This window comes from Glycine max, chromosome 17 (assembly GCF_000004515.6).
Source record: "Glycine max cultivar Williams 82 chromosome 17, Glycine_max_v4.0, whole genome shotgun sequence".
In the NCBI taxonomy this organism is placed as follows: Eukaryota; Viridiplantae; Streptophyta; class Magnoliopsida; order Fabales; family Fabaceae; genus Glycine; species Glycine max.
Window position 1 is genome coordinate 39,743,184 of NC_038253.2, and position 19,895 is coordinate 39,763,078.

General features: G+C 32.5%; 2 protein-coding genes and 1 long non-coding RNA gene across 5 annotated transcripts; all 3 read left to right on the forward strand.

The window, feature by feature from the left end:
• The first annotated feature begins 966 nt into the window (after positions 1 to 966).
• LOC102668194 (transcription factor ALC) lies at positions 967 to 4,415 on the forward strand. Of its 3 annotated transcripts, none has more exons than XM_006601222.4 (6): positions 968 to 1,410; positions 1,876 to 1,965; positions 2,044 to 2,109; positions 2,234 to 2,299; positions 3,543 to 3,821; positions 4,079 to 4,415. In XM_006601222.4, exons 1-6 carry the CDS (start codon positions 1,099 to 1,101, stop codon positions 4,154 to 4,156), a joined length of 891 nt encoding a protein of 296 aa, XP_006601285.1. In that variant the 5' UTR covers positions 968 to 1,098; the 3' UTR covers positions 4,157 to 4,415. The 3 variants fall into 3 exon arrangements, with proteins under 3 accessions (XP_014624838.1, XP_006601285.1, XP_006601284.1); XM_006601221.4 differs by having other exon boundaries at positions 970 to 1,410; positions 1,873 to 1,965; XM_014769352.3 differs by lacking the exon at positions 1,876 to 1,965 and having other exon boundaries at positions 967 to 1,410.
• Positions 4,416 to 6,365: 1,950 nt separating this feature from the next.
• LOC100811918 (probable BOI-related E3 ubiquitin-protein ligase 3) lies at positions 6,366 to 9,443 on the forward strand. The gene is made up of 4 exons (XM_003550285.4): positions 6,366 to 6,542; positions 6,729 to 6,829; positions 7,155 to 7,477; positions 8,772 to 9,443. The coding sequence occupies exons 1-4, from the start codon at positions 6,466 to 6,468 to the stop codon at positions 9,297 to 9,299; spliced, it is 1,029 nt and encodes a 342-aa protein (XP_003550333.1). The 5' UTR covers positions 6,366 to 6,465; the 3' UTR covers positions 9,300 to 9,443.
• Positions 9,444 to 11,305: 1,862 nt separating this feature from the next.
• On the forward strand, positions 11,306 to 11,894 carry LOC106796730 (uncharacterized). The gene is made up of 2 exons (XR_001385706.3): positions 11,306 to 11,605; positions 11,694 to 11,894. It is a non-coding gene; the product is annotated as an uncharacterized lncRNA (long non-coding RNA).
• Positions 11,895 to 19,895: the final 8,001 nt, after the last annotated feature.

Below are 19,895 nucleotides of genomic sequence, written 5' to 3' on the forward strand. Positions count from 1 at the left end.
GCCAAGAATTTTAGCATTCGTTTAAGTTTGACTTTGTGCTCTCATGTTACATAACTAAAATTGTTTAGCAGTACATTGATCTTCCCTTTTATAACCACCAACATATAGATACACGACTTTTATTTAGTTTTAAATAAAAGAGAAAGAAAAAAGTTTAATTCTCCATACATTATCAATAAATTAGAAATCATATCAAATGTGATTCTTTTTAAGTAATAATTATAAAAAGTTAATAAACTTGTTATACACCATCTATAAATGAATGATATAAAAAAAAAGTTTAAATTAGCAATAAGAATCGAAAATGATAATAAAATTATGTTGAAATCCACACAAAAACAACCACTAGTCGTTTCAGAAATTTATAGTGAGTTTGATCTCACCATGTTACCAAATACTATTCATTAAATAGACTTGATTTCTCTAAAGAAAGATAAAATAGATTATCACAGTTATTTAAAAATTATCTGTTAATTTTCTTATTAATAACTAAATCATTTACTATATATTATGGTGAGTAATTTTTTTTTGGTGTATATTATGGTGAGCATATTATTATGTAAAGTGAGTTACTCAGTTTAAAAATGCTATTTTAAAAAAATATATATATATATTTAATTGAAATTTGATATCAAACATTTTTTTATTGAAGGATATTTTGAGGATAATCTTATTAAATAAGACTTTGTTAATTAAAATTTGCTTATATTAAAAAAAACCCAGAGATTTTTATTATTTATATTAAAAAATGGAAGTGTTACAAGTTCTAATTAAATTTTAAGAGAAACACATATAAATATGCAGCAAGGGAAGTGATAATAGAGGCGGGAGAGAGAGTAATCAAATTGTAATGACAACAGTAAACGACCTCGTACAAACAAAACAGTGTAATAAAGCCAATTTAAAACGTTAATCCCGCTTACACAAAATCCTCTTGTCCTATTCCTATTTGCTACTATTTGCAAGCTTGCTGAGCAGAGCATAGCATAACAGAGCACACCACCACCAACATCAACATTCTCATTTTCTCTCTCTCTCTCTCTCTCTCTCGCTCTCTCTCTCTCTCCAAGTTGTTTTTGGTTTGATCTTTCAAGTTCAATGGCTGGTGACGTAGGAAGAGCCTTGCCTCCTCCTGATTCAGAAGAATTCTCAACCTTGTTCAGCCAACTCCTCCACAATTCTCCCCCACTAGGAATGGACCCCAATCATTCACCTCCTGATTTCACCCCACACAACAACACCATCGACATCAACATCAACAACAACATCATCAACAACAACAACAACAACAACCCTGTTCCTTCCTCTCCCTCAAATTTCAATTTCTCTGACCCCCATCATTACATCCCTGCCTCTGATGCCACCACCTTTAAACAACACACCCCTGATTTCACTTCTTTTTCTGTTGAGGTACCACTCCTTAGCCTTTCCAATTCTTTTTATGCTTCCCCACAAAAAAAATGTTTTATCACTTCCACACACCCTTTTAACCCAACTCTTCAATTTAAATATCAAAATTGAAACTTGCTCAACATCAAAATTCTCTATTACTAATAGTCAAGGTTTTAAATTGCGGTCACGCGGTCGCGTTTTTGTGGCGATCCTTAATATTCTAGGAAATTGCAGATAAATATGGCGGATGTCAACGCAATTGCGGTTGTGGAGACTCAGAAAAACCTTGATGTTATGGAGAAAATCGTAGTAGTAGACTATTTTTTAAAACCTTGCTGATAGTTTATATGTTTTTGGCTTCAAAGCTTTAAGGAAACTTAGAACACAGAGTTTGGTAGATCTTTTGAAAATTCAAAAATTGCATTTTTGGATGGCCTTTTTTCTGTTAGTGAGTGGAAATTTCTTTTTTGTTTTTGATAGAAGAGTGTGGAGGCATCGAAACCTGTCCCACCACCACGTTCTTCTTCGTCAAAGAGGAGTAGAGCTGCAGAGTTCCATAATTTGTCTGAAAAGGTTCTGTTTTGATCTTTCAATTTTATGAGAAACCTTCCTATTTTTCTTAGTTCTGATTGATGATTTTGATGTGTGCAGAGAAGGAGGAGTAGGATTAACGAGAAAATGAAAGCCTTGCAGAATTTAATTCCAAATTCTAACAAGGTACAATATCTCTACATATATTTATAATCATTTTCCTCTTCAGTAAGTTGATTAATCTTACATAATATTCTCTATTTTTAGATTTTTTTTTTCTTGACGAGTCCTTTGTGTTTGCTTCCGATAGACAGACAAAGCTTCAATGCTAGATGAGGCCATAGAATATTTAAAGCAGCTTCAGCTTCAAGTGCAAGTAAATTTTCTTTCATTCGGCTTGTGATATTATCTTATCACTCCCTAGTTGGATATGTCTTCTGTTCTATACTTGACTCATGTGCATTCTTTTGTCCTCTGCATTTAGTTACTTATTTCACAATAGGATTTTCCTTTTCATGAATACTTTTGAGCTAACAATACATTCTCTAGCACAACCTTTGGAATACCCTTTCAATTCTTATTTAACGAGCCTTACTCATAATTTTATAGTTTCTAATAAATCTTTACCAATAACAAAGTGTATTAGAGAGGAGAAATTATTTTTTGGTTGAGACTATAGACACATGGTGGTCCTAAACCATAAATTGATTTATGTTAGATAGTGTGTTGTTAGCACTCCTCATACCTTTTTACTATCAACGAAAGAATGGATTTTTCATCGAGATTTTCCAATGAGATGAACAGTTGAGAACTTTAAAACCTGTTTTGGGCAGTGCAATCTACATATCATTCTGCTAGGCTGAGTTACAGAATCAATAAACAACAAATATTATAACTGTTTGTTCGCATGCTCAACCATGATTTGGCATGGAGGGTTTCTTTTGTTAGTCACCAAAAGATAAACTTTACAACAGTGCTACATAACTTGAGAGGGTCAGTTAACTCTTGAATATTTTTGTGCTACACATTGTCCTTAACTACGGCATGTGCCGTTAATGTTAATGAAACAAAAGACTAAATGCCCATTGTGGTCCTTCTAAAGTTGTTTCAATTCTTTTTGGTATATTTTGTGACAAACCAATTTTTCCAAAAACTTAAGTTGTTAGGTGAAGATACGTGTATGATTTTTATATTACAGTTTTAACAAGAGCCCTTGCATTTGAAGTACGAATGATTCTTAGGTCTATTTTACCTTGTACTGAAATTCAATTTTTTATTAGAAGAATATAAACAACAATGATCAAACTCTAGACCACTTGGTAATCGAAGTTTTGATACTAATGCTACGAACCAACTATCCTAAAAGTTGAAGTTGTTAGGCAAAGACACGTGAATGCTTCTTATATTACATCTCGTAACACATTTTAGAGTTGGTAGAACATGTTGAACCTATAACACATGCTCAAGCGGCTTCAATATTAACTGATTCACTTTAGTTAATTGAGGGTGAAAAAAGAAAAGAAAAGGCTTTGAAGTTGTCATGCTACATTTAGGTTATTTGGTTCCATTACTCTTTCAATGACTAATTGTCACTTTAGTACTTGTGATTGATTCTGCAGATGTTAATGATGAGAAATGGTTTGAGCTTGCATCCAATGTCTTTGCCAGGAGGACTAAGACCTATGATAATGTCTCAGACTGGATTGAACCTTGATGGGAGTAATGGATTTCATAATTCTACCAGTGCAATTGCCTCATCTTCAAATGATGAAAGCTTAGTGCGGCATGCTTTTAGTTTTCCAAAGCAATGCAGCATCTCAAATCAGTCTATTGGTGTACCCTCAGTGACAAACATAGCAACTTCGGATACCTCATCCACTTTTCATCCCTCTATTAAGGTTTGTGTTCAATACTTCAACCTTTCAATATCATATTACGTAGTTGTAATGATGGAAAAATTATTATATGATCTAGGATCATTATGAATCTATAGTTTTGACCAATCTTGATATGACACATAGCTGAGTTTATTTATTTTTAACTCTATCATAAATTGAAAAACTCAACTATATATCACGTGCAAATTCGTCATTATGAGTACTTTATTTTTCTTAATATGTCAAGCTTAACGACTCTTCTTTGTGCAATTTTGAAGGATGCACTCTACGGCAACATGCCACAACTGTTTATGGATACAACAACGATGGGAAAACCCTCTCCAGATGTGTCTTAAACGGCTTGATTTCATTGAGGGATAAAAGGATTTTTTTAGATGGCAAGTCACCTCGTAAAAGGGTAGCTTTGTTCAGGCATTATAATCTACATTTAAATCTGCTCCCTACATGACACTCCATTGGGTTGTTCCTGGTGCAGTTTAATTTGTAGCAGTTTGACACAATCTTTGTGCCATTGTTGACACTTGCATAAAAATGTACAAGTATTTTATAACTTCATCAATTGCAAAATGCAGCTAATGAAACATTCTGCAACAAGTTGCGACTGACTTGTGATAATTTTAGATCTGTTATATTCTTGGATGATTAGATATATTTAACAAACTGCATATCGATGTACAATATGCTAGAGCGGAGAAAACAATATTGTGATCTTTGCCACTACTTTCTAGGTTCAAGAATGACCCTACCTTATAATATCAGTTAATGTGTTGCATGGACTGTATACTGATTAATTTCCATTTAAAGTTGACACAACTACACAGGGCCTCTCTAATGCAACTAGAACAAAGCCAAATGTTAAAAAACTATTAGTTTCGGTTATCCTTTAAGTTGTTAGGCTTGTTATAATCTGTGTGTGTTTGGATACCACAAGAAATCGATTTCGGGAGCAAAAACCGTGGTGTCACTGTAAATTTTGAGAAGCAACAATGTGTTGCTTTAGCTTCAACGTGGGATCGGCCACGATTTTGTTTTGCCGTGCCACCACCCCAATTGTACAATCTCAAAAGAGTTGGTGGATAATTTTTTTTATCCACAAATGTTAGTTTAGTTTTGTCAGAAATGTCAGTTGATAGGCTGCAACCTCTCCTCCCTCTCTTCTCCCTTCACTCTTTTTCAACCACCGGATCAATCTTATATCTCTAGAATTTTCAAATAATCATTATAAAATTAGCATGGAGGGAGGGAAGGAATGAAATTACTACCATCTAAAGTTGTCATTGTCATAAACAAAAGAACATCAAGAGAAAGAAGAGAAGAAGCATGTGACCTTACAATGAAAAGCATGAACTGTTGGCAACAAATAATACTATAATGGAAGAAAAAAACATGCAATGAGTAACCCTCTTACCTAGCTAGGAAGGAGTTTGTGTAGTGTCGGGAATGAAAAAGACTTGGAGCATGAGATGAAGATTTAAGGCACGCATGCATGTTGAAGAAAAGACACAGAAGGTAGAGGTTAAATTCCTTCTATGGTAGTAATCACTTTACACTAATGATCAATAATCATGTTCCATCATCATTACCTCTACCTCTAAGTTCAGACGCGGTCCTCACCCTACAGTAAGATGTGTTGTGAACGAGTTTATCGATTTGTTCACAATTCTGAAACCCGAGCTTTCCCTTAAGCATGTGGGCTATACATTGTTCATTTTTTTGTGTGAATTATTTTACAACACTCAAAGTAAACTAACTTTTGTAAATGCATTTTACTATCTTACGGAGCTGAATTTTATTGTAAATGTATATATATCTTAAGGTGGTGTTTGAAAAAGTTCATTTTAATTTATGACAATGACTGATATATGTGTTTGAAATCGCGGTGAGTAGTAAGAAATTACGTTTGAAATGTAAAAATGATAAATTATTAGCTTTTCAGTAAATGTAAAAAATCACATTTATGATGTGAAACCAAACATGCCATATAACTTTTCCGTTAATTTTTGCTAGCTTATTTTAATAACTCTTGAATGGATATTGCTCATGTTTGTTTTAACAAATGAACAATGATATCAAACTGGGTCGTACCATTAGAGCTAGCTGAAGTGATACTTACGTAAATGGGATAGTTGCATTTAAGGGACAGATACATAATAATCAGAAAAGAAAAGATGTATATGGGATTCATCAGAATTAGAATTTCATCTTTTAAAAAAAATGACTGCCCAAGTTTAATGAAGTTACAAAAAAACTGATGTGTCACACTAAGAATCATATAAAAATTATAAATAATAAAGTTGATGAGTTGCCCCATAACTTTAGAGATTCTCTAAGCTTTATAAAGAGTTTATCAAAATAAACTATTTTTAACTTAACTTATGATTAAGCTCTTATTTAATAAAAAAAATATCAAACAAATATTTAATTAATATTTACCTAAACGTGTCTAAGAAGCACATGTTGTTCGGTTTTTATTTTGGGCCAGATTCTCAAAGTTGGGTTAATTCAAACGTTTTATTTTATGAGTGAATAATAAAAAAAAAGAAGCATGAGGGGCAAGTGTGGAAATTAAAAGAAACTTCTGCGTCGACCACCTCGTCATTTCTTCCTTTCCATTTTCATTTCTCGGTGTTGTTGTTCTTCATCCATGGCTTTTCCTCAGCACCACTTCCAACAGCACTACCAAACCCAACAGCAACAACAGCCACAAAACAAATCCTTCAGGTTATTAATCTAAGTACCCTCTCAATTTTTTTATTATTGAAATCCCAAACCATTTCCCTTCCTTTCCACCCGTCATTTTACCAACCCTTTTTGATATTTTGTTTATTTTTACAATTTCTCTTTGCAATTGAATCTTCTTTGCTTTTCTTTATATTTACCCCCTTTATTGTTTTCTTTTGCTTTCAGAAATCTGCAAACAATCGATGGTCAGATGTCACAGCAGGTGGCGTTTTACAACCCTACTGATTTGCAAGATCAATCCCAACATCCACCCTACATTCCTCCATGTATGTAAATTCTTCATCTTTACCCTCCCTTTGTTCAATTTTGGTTCTTTTGTTTTTTTTTTTACATGGGTTCAATGCTTTCGAAAATCTCAACTCTTAGGGAAATGACCCTAGCTAGGTTTGTTGGTGGTACCCTTTTGGTCATTTTGAGTCAAAGTTGTATCTTTTGTGTCGTATGATGATTCAACCCCTGGAAAGTTTAGATTTTTGAAGTATTTTGTGTGTTTTTCCTCAACATTTCTTATGGGGTTGTTGTGGGGTTGACATAGTAAGTTAAGTCCTAGATTTTATGTGTGATGTTTTTTTTTTGTTTCTGTTTGTTTAGTTCATGTTGTTGGGTTTGCTCCGGGTCCTGTTCCTCCTGCTGATGGCAGTGATGGTGGAGTTGATTTGCAATTGCAATGGAATTATGGTTTGGAGCCAGAGAGGAAGAGACTAAAAGAACAGGATTTTTTGGAGAACAATTCTCAGATATCTTCTGTTGATTTCCTTCAACCACGATCAGTGTCGACTGGGTTGGGCTTGTCACTAGACAATACTCGCCTGACATCCACTGGAGACTCAGCTTTGTTGTCACTCATCGGTGATGACATCGAGCGTGAGTTGCAGCAGCAGGACGCAGAGATAGATAGATTTCTCAAAGTGCAGGTAAGCTTTGGTTTTGATGTTTAGTTTACCATTTTATTGGTTACTTGTTCAAGCCTTCAAGGTAAACTATTATAAGTTAAACCCATTTATTACGAGATTTGATAGACTCCTCCATGATTAGAGTATAGAACTCATTATTTATGCACACCTGATGTATCTTCTATTGTTGATACTTGATAATTGGATCTCTTAAGTGTTTGATTGCACTAGACTAATGTAAGTATTTCATCTGTCGCTAATATTGTGTAATTTGTATGAAGCATGCACTTTCTGTTTTCTCCTTATATGATTAAAGGAGATACGTATTAGAGTGGGATGTAAGTTATATGGAAATGGAAGCCTGAGAGAATTCTCATTCATAATTCTCATTACATGGTGCTGAATTATCATGATCAAGTGAAGAATCTGCCTGCATCCATTCTAGGCATTATACACCTTAAGTAAGATCTATTCTAAGACGCCGGCTACAGTGGGAGAGTTGCACATGTCTCCCACCGTGTGCAAGTTTATTAACACCACTAGATCTCTGTCTTCTAAATTGATGGCTAATATTCATTTCTTTTTTAATTTCTTCCCTCCCTTTTCCCTATTTACCCTCTGCCTCATCTTTCTCTTTCATACACCCATTGCCGCGGACCGCCATGTGCGGGCAGTGGCATTTCGTTTTCCCTGACAGCATTCCACCTCCCCTTTCTTTCTCTCTTCTTCCTCCCTCTTCTCCAGATCTACAAATTTTACTTACCAAACCAACTCGCAAAGCCATTCAAGAAATCAGCCGCATTTTGGTTTTTTTTTTCGGCAGCGTTCTGCCCCCTTCTCTTCACCACTTTCCTTGATTTTCCTCTTTTAAATCCAACCGCTTCCCTCTCAGGTGCCACTTCTCTGATAACATTTTATAAAAATATTTATGATTAGCGAGGTTGATTCATGCTATCAAAAAGATGTGCATCATATGTGACATGCTCAATTTTTTACTCATGCTGGAGAGTAATCTCCCTTTTTCTTGCCTCTTGCTGTTATTGAATAATGTGTATCATATGTATGCATCACTGGTTGAATTATTAAAGAAATCTGATCAAGCTTCATCATTTTCTCTTATTCTGCACTGAGTTTATGACAGTATCAATAAACTGTTTTTCTTTTCAGTAATTGCTTCAATGTTCAAATATAAATGCCTTTTTTTACTGTGTTGGAACTTGTATTTTTAGCCTGATTTGGCATCTGTATAACTGAGAAAAAAAAACTTTCTCTACTTTGAAGATGCAACACTAATTAATATTCTCCTTTCTAATAGGGTGGACGTTTGCGGCAAGCAGTCTTGGAGAAGGTTCAGGCAACACAGCTTCAGAGTGTCTCACTAATTGAAGACAAAATCCTTCAGAAACTTCGCGAGAAAGAAGCTATGGTAGAAAGCATCAACAAGAGGAACATTGAACTCGAAGATCAAATGGAGCAGTTGACTGTGGAAGCTGGTTCGTGGCAACAGCGAGCAAGATATAATGAAAATATGATTGCTGCTCTCAAGTTCAACCTTCAGCAAGCGTATGTCCAAAGCAGAGATAGTAAAGAAGGATGTGGTGACAGTGAGGTCGACGATACAGCTTCTTGCTGCAATGGCCGTTCCCTCGATTTTCATCTGCTTTCAAGGGAGAACACCGACATGAAAGAGATGATGACATGCAAGGCTTGCAGAGTCAATGAAGTGACCATGGTTTTGTTACCTTGTAAGCATCTTTGCCTCTGTAAAGATTGTGAAAGTAAGCTTAGTTTCTGTCCTCTATGTCAATCCTCCAAATTTATCGGCATGGAGGTCTACATGTAACTGCAAAGTATACTTCTACTTGTGAAATCTCTAATTTCATGTTTTTATTATGTGTCCTTTCATGTAGCTTGTGTCTCAAGGACCATGACACCTTGTAACTAGTTTTTAAGATGTATTTGACCATAATGAATTTCACTTGCTTGAGAACAGTGAATTTTGAAAGGATGTCTAATAAAAACCATCAATGCATCGAAGCACGTGGTTGTAACACCACATGCATATTTGCTCGAACATTTACTACACATTCGTCAAATTTATTTAGCGTCGAGAGTGTATTTGGATAATACAGAACTGATTCTACCTTACTAAATCATGGTAATACCATGAAAAATTAATGTTTTTTCTGAAGCTATTTCAAACACTATAAATTTACGTGCAAGTTAGAAAGAATTGTTTTCATTTGATGTTTTTTTGTTTACAATCTGTGCGACTGAGTTTAAGGGGAGAATTATTTTCTTATATTTTATTTTTCTATTTTTCCCGTATTATATTTTTTAAATTTATTTATTTAAAACGTGATACTTGAGCAATTTAATCATACGTGTCATTAAGCCAAATTTAAAATGCATAATAATTAATTTTAAGTTAAATCTTAATGTGATCATTATTCTCCATAGTATTTGAAATTTGTTTAATTCAAGTGAGTTAAAATTTCTTAAATGTAACCAATGTATGTTTAGTTTAAGTGTTATATATTTAATTTTCTTTGAAAAAATATTTTGTATTAGAACTTCGTGTCTGAAAAAGAATTTGATAGAAGAGCTAATCTTTATTTTTTCGGGAAGGGGGTGAATTTAGAAGAAGTTTAGTTAGAAGAGTTAATCCTTTACTATTGTTAATCTTATTATGCCGTATTAATCTTACTATGCTATAAATATTTTTCACTCAATAGAATTGTCTCCCGGGACATTTTTTTTCTTCTGAATGTCATAGTCAGCTATATGCTTTCTGTGTGGATATGTTGTGGGCTATTGCTTCATGCACTCTTTATAGGCTTCAGGATTGACTAATCCAAAATATAAAATTACATTTCAGATTTGATACACCTTTTACATTTCGGATTGATCAATTTGAAAGGTTAAAAAACATTCCAAAGAGGTACAAGAACCATTTTTTGAGGTGCAGAAAGCAACAACCATAGAGATTCAACTCTAGTTGATAGCTGATATGATATTTCAGTAGTTAGGTTTTCTTGTGGTTCTAGTTTGGGCTTTTTAGCAGATGCTATTAGAGCTGCTCCCATATGAACTAAAGCCCACAAGTCATTCCACTCAACACTTTTCTTAACCCACTTAATTTCTAGCTCCTTCGTGTGTGAATGGTTTTTACTTTTTAGTCCCAACACATTCTTTTTTTTCTTTTCAAGGAGAGCTTTTAGATTTCTCAAAGTATGAAGTTAGCTTCACAGCTACAAAACTGACTATAACAGAGCTGACGCATCGAACCAGGCTGCAAAAGATTTCTCAAAGCTTTGTTCTGCTGCCTAATTTTCTCACCTTTCAAATCATGTTCAGACTTTATCAGTGCATCTTATTCTTGCGTGTTGCCTCTCATTAAGCCCTTCACAGCTACAAAGCTGAATAGCAGAGCATGGAACAGTGAACCATTGGACGGTGTGTACTTTTTATTATTAATAGTATTCTAAAATAACAATAAAAATATTCAGTTTGATGTATTAAAGCGTGAAAAATGATAAATTAATCTTTCAAAAATTTTAATTTAATTATTATAAAAATATAAATAATTTAATGATAAATTAATTTTTAAATTTTATAATTTAATATTAAAATAATCTTGAAAAAATATATTTTATTATTAAATTAATTTTTAAATATTATAATTTAATGACAATTTATTTTCATAAATTTAATAACAATATCAATTTATTTTACTTTTATATATTTAAAAATTAAATTTAAATTTTTATCTTTTAAAATTAATTTATGACTGTCTCAATGAGTATTTAATTTCACATAATATTAAGAATGGAACACATCTGAGTCGTTGAGACTTGAGATTTGGTTCTCTCCTTCCTCGTGTTCTCTTGGCCTCTTGCTTGTGTTAGTTAAAATCCAAAAAACCAAATCTTATATCTCTCTCCTCTACTCGAAACTATTGCGCAGCAACATTCTCACTCCCTAGCCTTCACACGACGTCCACTCTGCAAACAAGAACGAAGAAAACCTCATATTGCCATTGACGAAGCTGCATGCAACCGTCACTTCTCTCATCGCTCCTCAAGGAACTCGAAAGACAATGGTGCTCGGTGGAATTGCATGTGTTGTATCTTCTTTCTACTCATATAGGTACTATATGTTACTGCTATTTTCTTTTTGTTTTCTTGTCATCTTTTCTTTTTTCTTTCTAAAATTTGTATGGTCTTGTTTCCTCTAGATGCATGAGCGAGGCAGCTGACCATGTCCTATATTTCAAATTTTCAATGGTCGGTACAGATCTTCAAACTACGACTGGGATTTCCTTGATTTAGGGACAAAAAATATATGTATTTGAATGTTTATATACAATTCAATGCATGTAAGATTTTTATGTTAGTGAGCAACAAAAATCATACATTTAACGTCTTCATCGTCAAAAGTTGCATTGTTATAAACTTGCATTTCGCGTCCTACTAATTGTGGAATGAAATATCACAAACTTGATCCAGTTATTGAAGTTGAATCCTTTGACGGATTTTTCTTTTTGAGACTTCAGGTGTGAGACCTTGTTTTGTTTAAAAGAACGTTACATGAGAACATTAAAACATATTTTCTTCATCTATTTTGATTATTTGATCATTTTAGTATACTAACCAATTGATAGATAAGAAAGACATGTTGTGTATTGAGTTTTTAAAGTTGGAAGAAAGTAATAGAAAAATAAAATGTGTGAATGTGTTAAATGGAGTTGAATATGACTTCTATATATAGGATACAAGGTTTAGGGTTTACGACCTTGTGTTAGGGTTTAAAGCATTGAATTTCTTAGTGTAAAGTAAAAATGTGTCTAATGCATTGAGGTAAAGTAAAGGGTTTCTGATGTCATGACATAAAGCAAAAATTTCTTTGATGCCTTAGTGTAATACTGATGTAAAACAAAAGTGTTTCTTATCTAGGGTCAGTGGCCATGGTTCAGTTAATATATTAGGGTTAGGGATTGTGTGACAAACGTATGGTCCAGGGTCCAAAATTAGGGTCAAGGTTAAGATTCATATTTAGTATAAATGGTATATAATTAGAGTTTAGGTTAAGTTTCATTGTTTAGCGTATTCATGCATTAAATTGCTTAACAAAAACACCCATGTGCATTGTTTATATCAAGAAAAAAACACTTAATAATCCATGAGGATAATTTCTGACACTTAGATTATTATATATATCGGTTGTTTTGATTAAAATAATGTTTCATTATTGTAGTTTTTATGTCAATGAAGTCATTAAGACAACTTTTGAGTCTCGATTCGGTCCTAAAACGCATTAACGGAGTGACCAACAACAAAAAAAAATCACTGAAACTTTAAGATTTTATTTCATGAGGACAATTTTTGACACTTAGATTGTTATGTGTAACAATTATTTTGGTTAAAATAATATTCACTAAGACAACTTTCGGGTCTTGATTCGATCCTAAAACACATTAACGAAGTAGTCAAAAACAAGAAAAAATTACTAAAACTTCAAGATTTTATTTCATGAGGGCAACTGTTGACACCTAAATTATTATGTGTATTAGTTATTTTGGTTAAAATAATATTTTGTTCCTGTAGTTTTCATGCAAATTAAGCCATTAAGACAATTTTTGAGTCTCGATTCGGTCCTAAAACACATTAACAAAGTGGTCAAAAAAGAAAAAATCACTTAAACTTCAAGTGATGCATCGACTGTCTTAGTGTATACTATATTTATAATGTTTAATGACTTGTCACATGCACTTCAAAAAGAATGACCAAGACCATTGCTTAGATAACACCTGTCAGACCTTAATTTCGTCCGAGAATTATCATTCGCTAATATTTTAATTCTCGCTAATCGAAAGGTGTTGTTCGATACCAATTTCTGCATAAGGCATGAGATCGTTTGACGTTTTGGTCAAGGATGCAGAAAATACTCAAGGGGGGGGGCAAAATGATCATTTCAAGCAATTTTCTAAACCCTGGCTCGCCTGGGTCCCCAAATTGCTCAGGGCTGTGAAGGAATCAACTCGCCTGAGCGAGCCAATTTCTTTAAGACTAAGCTCCAGCTCGCCTGGTGTTATATCAGTATCGCTTGTCTATCTCATTGCAGTGTCAGGTGACCCTTCAAAAGAGGATGAGAAAAGCAAATTAAAAAGTCAAATATCATTAGAGTCCATATGTTTTTTAACAGGAAAAATAAAATAAAAATGAATAAGTTACCTCTATTCGTTACATCATTAGAAACTTTATGAGAAGCCTGTTGAGGAGTGGTATCATGCAGAGGAGAATAATGAGTAGGTTAAGGATTAATATCATTTACATAGTATGATTCAAATGTCAAATCATTTACATCATCCAATGGATGCAAGGTTGATCCAACAGTGAGTGAGATCTAAAACAAAATTTAAGAGAAATATTTTGGGAGTTACTATTGGCTCCTACCTCCCTATGAAAAACTCATTCTTCCCTCCTATTTAAAAAATTCCACCCCTCCCGTTTTGCTCTACCCCACCCCCTTTTAGCACCCCACTTCACCCTTTTTCTTTTTTCCTTTTCTTTTTTCCCCAATCTTAAGAATTTTCCTTCCTCTTCCCCGATCCAAACCTTTCCTTCCCAACCCAAAGCAACACTAATGATTGACCAAGACCCAATAAAGTCTAAGGTGTATGGGGGTTATGGTTTATTTTGGACGGTTAGAGAAATTTAAAAGTATATTTTTGAAGCCACTTGATTTATTCGTTTGATTTTGATTGATGACACCATGATTTGATTGTCCTTCTCTATTCCTGACCAAAATGCATTTGAAGTTTTTGAACTGCTTAAAAAAACTCTTCTTTTGATGCCACATAAACTCATTTACCACTTCACCAAACCTGATTAAGGTCTCAAATGCATACTTCTTTTTCTCACATCACTCACAACTCCAACTTTATCTTCGCCATGGATGCTGGCTACACAAATGCATGGTTTGATGTCGTCGTGTACGAGAATCAAGTGAGCCATTCTTGGATGCTAGGGAATTTGGAATCTCTAAAGGTAGGTTATCCTTCATTTTAATATATATTGCATTTACAAATTAAAATTTCAGCCAATATTGTTGTTACTTTAATTTTTTTGATGGGTATAATATCAAGTCTCAATATATGTTAAGTCATTTATATTGTTATGTAGGAAAAAATATGATGTTTCTCCTCGGGTTAACTCTATTCGTCTAAATCCTCTGTCCTCAAATCAAATAGTTTTTTTTAATCTTTATTGTGGTTGGTAGGTTGCATTAATCTAAAATAATTGTTTATATTTTATAGAATTTTGCATATCCATAATAAATGTTTCTAATTTGATAATCCTTCATGATTACTTTTCTTTAATATTTTTCATGCAGGTATGACATTTTGAATATTTATAATGTTTTCCATTTGACACACATTCATTGCCAACCTTATACTTAGGGTAAATTTGTTAGTTGTGGTATCTAAAGTTGCTATGTTGATAATTGCAAAAGCTTTATAAAATATGTAAACAATATGTTGTTTTTCTTTTATGTTGGTAATGAAAGATATGTTGTGCTTTAGTGTTGCTACCTATACATTAAACCACATGCTATTCTGCTTGTTAACTAATGTGTTTTACTCATTACAGAAGTTGGGGATAGACATTTTATCAATCTTGGCCAATAGACATTGTTACTGAAAATATTTGTAAAACAATTTTAATTTGACTAACCTTTGTTATATTGACTTAGTAAACAAATCTTGAGATATAACTTAGCGGCTACAAATGAAATCGGTTGGTAAGGGTATGAATATGTTTGGTGTGAATTATTTTTTTGTTGCTCATATTTTTTTGCTACATAACAATATGAATGACTTAGCATATCTTCAGTCACATGCATCCAATACCTCTACATGCTTCACGTTTTTGGAAAATCGTCACTAAAAAAGTTTTTTGCAATCAATAATCAATCAACTTAGATCACAAGATAAAATTAGTAAATATTTTTATAGAAATAATTATTTGTAAAGGAAAAAAAATCTCTATTGCCCGGGCCTCCTCCACATCAACTGATCAATATAATTGTTTTTGGCCCAAACAAAATTAGTGAAATGTAATTTAGATAATCATGTCTTATAATGAGGGACAAATGAACTAACTCTTCTTGACCAGTCAAAATTAGTGAAACGCAATGTAAATAATCATAATCATGTTTGCCAACTTGACTTGATGTCTTGTGATTTAGCTGATTGATCATTGTTTTCAGGACACTTCTTTAATAATGATTTCCCAAACATGAAGCATGTAGAGGTGATTGAATGTTGGTCATTGGTCCCATGAGCTTCAAACTTTGGTTCTTGTAACTATTATAGACTTTTCAAGGAATATATATATATTTTAAAACTTCACCTATTCATTTTGAAGATTTGACTTCTAAATCTAGTCAAGAGAATTGCAATTCAATTGATGATTCTAACTAAAGGTTATAAAGATTTGCAACTAATTGAAGAACTAAAATTGGTAAAATTGTTTCTAGGATTTTCACAAACACTTAGAATTAGAAATTGACTTTTAACAAAATAATGAAAAACATTGAGGTTTGACTTCATCACACCATACTCTCATGTGTCAACTGTGATAAAACTCTAATTATAGCATTAATATTACCATTAACCCACAATTTTATTCTATCCCTAATTCCTTAGAGTTTAAGTTCCTTGACTAGACTATCAATTCTTTGAATTAGTTTAGCCAAGAAACTTGCTTTAAGTAAAGAGGTTCTTAGATAGTTAATATATCTTACTCCATTCTTAGAATATAAGGTCTATTAGTTGTATTTTTTAATTCAAGGGATAAACATTAATTTTTATAATAATATTCACAGCAAAACAACAAACAATGGGAGACCAATCTAAAGAAAACATTAAGCATAAAAAAGACAATTATATTGAACTATAAACTTGAATAAGTAACTTAGGATGTTACATGAGAGTTGACTAGTTATATCAAATCCCAACAAGGGAAAATTTAGCTATTCATAGAAGTAAAAAGAAGTGAAAACGGTGAAGGGAGGAAAAAACATGATGGAGAACCTATGATCAAGAGCTTCAAGTAGGCACACTCTTCCAAGTTGATGCTTCTCACATCCAAGTTAGGTTAGGTCAATCTTTGGGTCTTAAACAATCTCTCTTAAAAACCTCTAAAATTGTGTCACATCAAGATATCTCTCGGCTAAGTGTAGTTTATTGCTCACTTAAGCAAGACAACAATCTTCAAAGATTTGCATTAGGAATATATGTCCCGTAGGTTGTAGTCTATTTAAGCAAGCTTTTGTTCCATCACTAAGATATTTCTAGAATCCTCACTTAAGCGCCAACCAGGCTTGCTTAAGAGAGACTTGATCTTCAAATTTGGGAGACTAGTGAAAAACTCTCTTAAGCGAGACTCTAACTTCACCATTGCCTTTGTTTTGAGTCCCACCACCAACATGATTGAAACATACTTTTGTTGTATTGATGACGTGCAAAAAAGAAAAATAGAAAGAGTGTGGGAACGGGAAACCAGAGAATGGGAGGGGAAGGGGTGCGAAAGAAAGAGATAGAACAGAACTTTTAAATGATGGGTGTGAGAATAGAAAAAACAGGTGACAATAACAATTCCCACAATATTTTATGATCGCACACCATGGTTTGTAATAGCCTAGATTGGTAGTATTGGGCCTTCTGTATAAATTAATGTATAGAAGTTAAAAGCAGACTAAGGATTCATTCGGCTCATTTTGTTTTTTTTTTTTACTTTAAAATTACTATTAAGTTAAAGTTTTAAGATTAAGAATTTAAAGAAAACTTTGAACAACTTTGAGCGTATTATTGTTTGCCTTTTCCCCCCTCTTTAATGCAATATATATCTGGGAAGTTTTTCCTCTTATTTTATTTTGGTCTAATAGGGCGGAGAAAGTAACGCTTTTCTTATAAGGAGGAGATGATTGATGAACTTTTTTCTAATCATGCCTTTAAAAGAGATGACAAAGGAAAGTGATATTCTTCGCCCATGATTATAACTATTAATCTCTATATCTTGCAATCTATTATTTTTATTATAATTATTCCCACCATTTCTTCTCCATTTTCACACCGCAAAATCCAGCTGATCTTACCCCTGTCATATTCATGCCGTATTGCCTTTTATTTTCCCTTTCTCTTTTGTTTTGTGCATGCTCTCTACCTCTCTTTTACCTTTTCTTCTCGTAAAAGGAAAATAATCATTTCATCTAATTCCTACATAATTTTTTTTAACAAATTCCTACATATAATTAAAAAATATTATAAAAAGTGGTGTTATTATTATTAAACAAAATAGAAATAAATCAAACGACACCACAACAAATTCTCCCCATATCCATTTTTCCCATAAATTAAAAATATAAAACGCGTTTGTAAAAATATAATGTGTAAGAATAAAATATCTGTTTTTAGTCAAATTTAGATAGAATAATGATTTAGTAATTAAAACTAAGAAATATATTTCATGGACGTACAATTGGGTGCTAATTGACACCTAAAGAGAGAAAAAATAGAAAAATATAGAGTGATTATATGTCATTACTCTAAAATTAAGTTTGGGTATGTTTGGATATCCATTTAAATACCTCAAACATACTTTTGGAATATCTTAAACTCAGATATGTATCTTGTTTGGATTTTTCTAAAATTAATTCTGGATTAGAAGTAACAAATGGGTTGCTTTTAAAGTAAAAGCATTTTTGATTTGTATATTTACATTAAGTAAAAAAAATTGATTGGTATTATCTAAATAAATTTTATTTTATTAACATATTTATGAAAAAAATCCAAACATAAATCATGTTATAATTTACTTATTTTTATACATGATTCAAACTTATATTTTCAAGTTTTAATCCAATCAAAGCATTTAATATATGTGTGCATGCCTAGAGGTTGTGTAAAACTTAAATGGATCTGATGAGTGAGGAGTGTACTTAAGTTCAATCATGCAATCTCATCCTTATTCCCTATAAAGCTGTTTACATATACTTTCTTTTTTGCTTCTTTCTCTTTGTGGGGTCTGTGGTCACAGCCTTCTATAGGCCTGCTTCCTTCCACTTTGTATCACTTTCTTTCTTTCTTTTTTTTAGCACTGATATTATTATTATTATTATTATTATTATTATTATTATTCACCAGCTAGCTAAGTGAATTTATCTGTTCTTTTACAGTCAAAGTTATTCCTTCTTTAAGCTGAACGATGTAGCAACTTATGCCCACAGGCCACAGCTTCTGCTTTTGATGCATGGATATTACGTTCTGATGCAAAGCTTTCCTCAACCTAAATGGAACATTTGTTCTTTTGCAGGATGTATGTGTATAATTATTGATTAATGAGTGGCTTTATAATAGCTTCTGAAATTATGCACAAATTAATACTATAAGTTAGAATAATAAAGTACTCGTACCCAAAGGGAGTTGATCCAGTAGTCACCAATTTAGTCTATAGGATAAAAATGTGTGCATGCAGGAATATTCTCAAATGAGAAGTACCAAGTTCGAATTTAGTGGAAAAAAAATAATAAGTTTTGGGAGGACGTAAATTGGTATAAACTGCGTTATTAAGAATTTCTTTGACCTTCAGTAACTCTAACGCTAACACGTTGTTGTACTAATTAAATAGTAAACAAAAGAAATAGAAGTATATTTCTGCATAATTTCCGTTAACTTACCTAATCTGCGGGTACGTATAATGCATTCCACATTCAGTTGCTTATCTATACTATATGCATACGAAAATAATTTCTAAAAGAAAATTTTACTCATGACATTTTATAGGGTTCTAAATAATTAATTGTTTTTAGTTTTAAATTTCTTTGGTACGGGTTAGACACTCTAGTAAGTTATACACCAGTTCAAACCCTGCGAACATGTTTTCTTTGGTACATATATATAGTTCTGAATCTTCTGATAATTTCAATTTCTTTTGTTATTTTCGTGACATTGCGTTTACCGTTTAATTATTAGCATAAGATTTGATTATTTTTTTAATTTTAAATTAAAGCTGAAACACTGATAACAATATTCACCGTGTATCTCTAGCTAACTTTCTTGTGTTGTGTCCACCGTCTGAAACTAGACCTATCAGCTTTCTTAGATATCCTTCTAATTAAGTTGTAGTTGTAGCCATTTATGCATTTATATATATATATATATATATATATATATATATATATATATATATATATATATATATATATATATATATATATATATATATATATATATATATATATATATATATATGCTTTTTTGGGTGGGACATGCATGAAAACAGCTTCATCTTTTGTTCTGCAAATAAAGCCAACTCCAAGCAAGCCCCGGGCGACAATAAGGTGTTGGTTTGGTTCCACTTTCTGCAATATTTAT